Raw genomic sequence first — 992 nt, forward strand, 5'->3', positions numbered from 1 at the left:
ACGTAGTCCACTATTGAGATTGTTGCAAATCCTGGCACGTTGGCAAATGATTTCAGGTGGCACACACACAAGCACATCGGTATCTGCAGCAGAGATCTGTATGATACAAAGTGCGTCTCGCACCACATGTTAGCGAAGAGTTCTGAATAAACCGCGTATCCGCAAACACCGATGCTTGTAAAGCTCTGGTGCATTGGTTCATCTGTGTGCTCTGCACGGTGCCACGTCTCTTTTCACATGTTTCGTACGAGCGCAGATGTACCGAACATTAAATATATATCCCCCCCCGCATTGACATTCCGAAGGGATATATCCTCGCTTGTAGGCGACTTATCATTCTGTACGTGCTATTTGTATGTCATTTCTTGCCTATACATCATTCTCGCTCTAATTCATATTCTCTACCCTTACACCATCCTCAGGTGCGACAACCGTGAAGATCATAGGCCTGGGCAGTAGCGCCTTAGCTCAGGCGGCTGCCGCTGCGGCCATCCAGTCCCCTGGAGGTGTGAAACGGGGAGTGACCGGTCCTGCAAGCACAACACCCGCACAGCAGAAGCTCAAGAGGAGCAGGGAATCTGCAGAACAAGGTACGTGCACAGATATGCCGATTTGTTTTAAAGTTCTGGGCTAAATCCCTTTTTTTTAAATACCACAAGCGAGTTGGTACTTGAAGAGTTGGAGTTGTTCCTGGCTTGGGCAGTGACACATGTGAGATGGGCGTGTGTGTGTCAGGCGATTGTCTGTTTGTTTATACGCATGGTATGCACATTCACGCAGAATGCGATGTGTGTTGTGTGTGTGTGGAAATGTGCTCGGTGTTTGCCATGCGGTGACGCGTCTTGCCCAGTTGATGCAGCTACTCGATGTTTGTTAAGCCTGCATACACCTTTTCGGACAGCTGCGTGCATGTACTGACTGTACTTAGTTCGTCCAAGACCCACATGTCTCGAATACATATCCTCGAACGAATGTCTTGAGTCTGGCCTGGC

General features: G+C 49.0%; 1 protein-coding gene across 1 annotated transcript; it reads left to right on the plus strand.

Moving 5' to 3' along the window:
- Positions 1-422: 422 nt before the first annotated feature.
- SARC_11969 (hypothetical protein) lies at positions 423-729 on the plus strand (the record flags this gene model as incomplete). Its single annotated transcript, XM_014293932.1, has 1 exon — positions 423-729. A coding segment is annotated over one exon (212 nt), but the record flags the coding sequence as incomplete, so codon positions are not given.
- Positions 730-992: the final 263 nt, after the last annotated feature.

The sequence above is a fragment of the Sphaeroforma arctica genome (assembly GCF_001186125.1).
Source record: "Sphaeroforma arctica JP610 unplaced genomic scaffold supercont1.1985, whole genome shotgun sequence".
Classification (NCBI taxonomy): Eukaryota; class Ichthyosporea; order Ichthyophonida; genus Sphaeroforma; species Sphaeroforma arctica.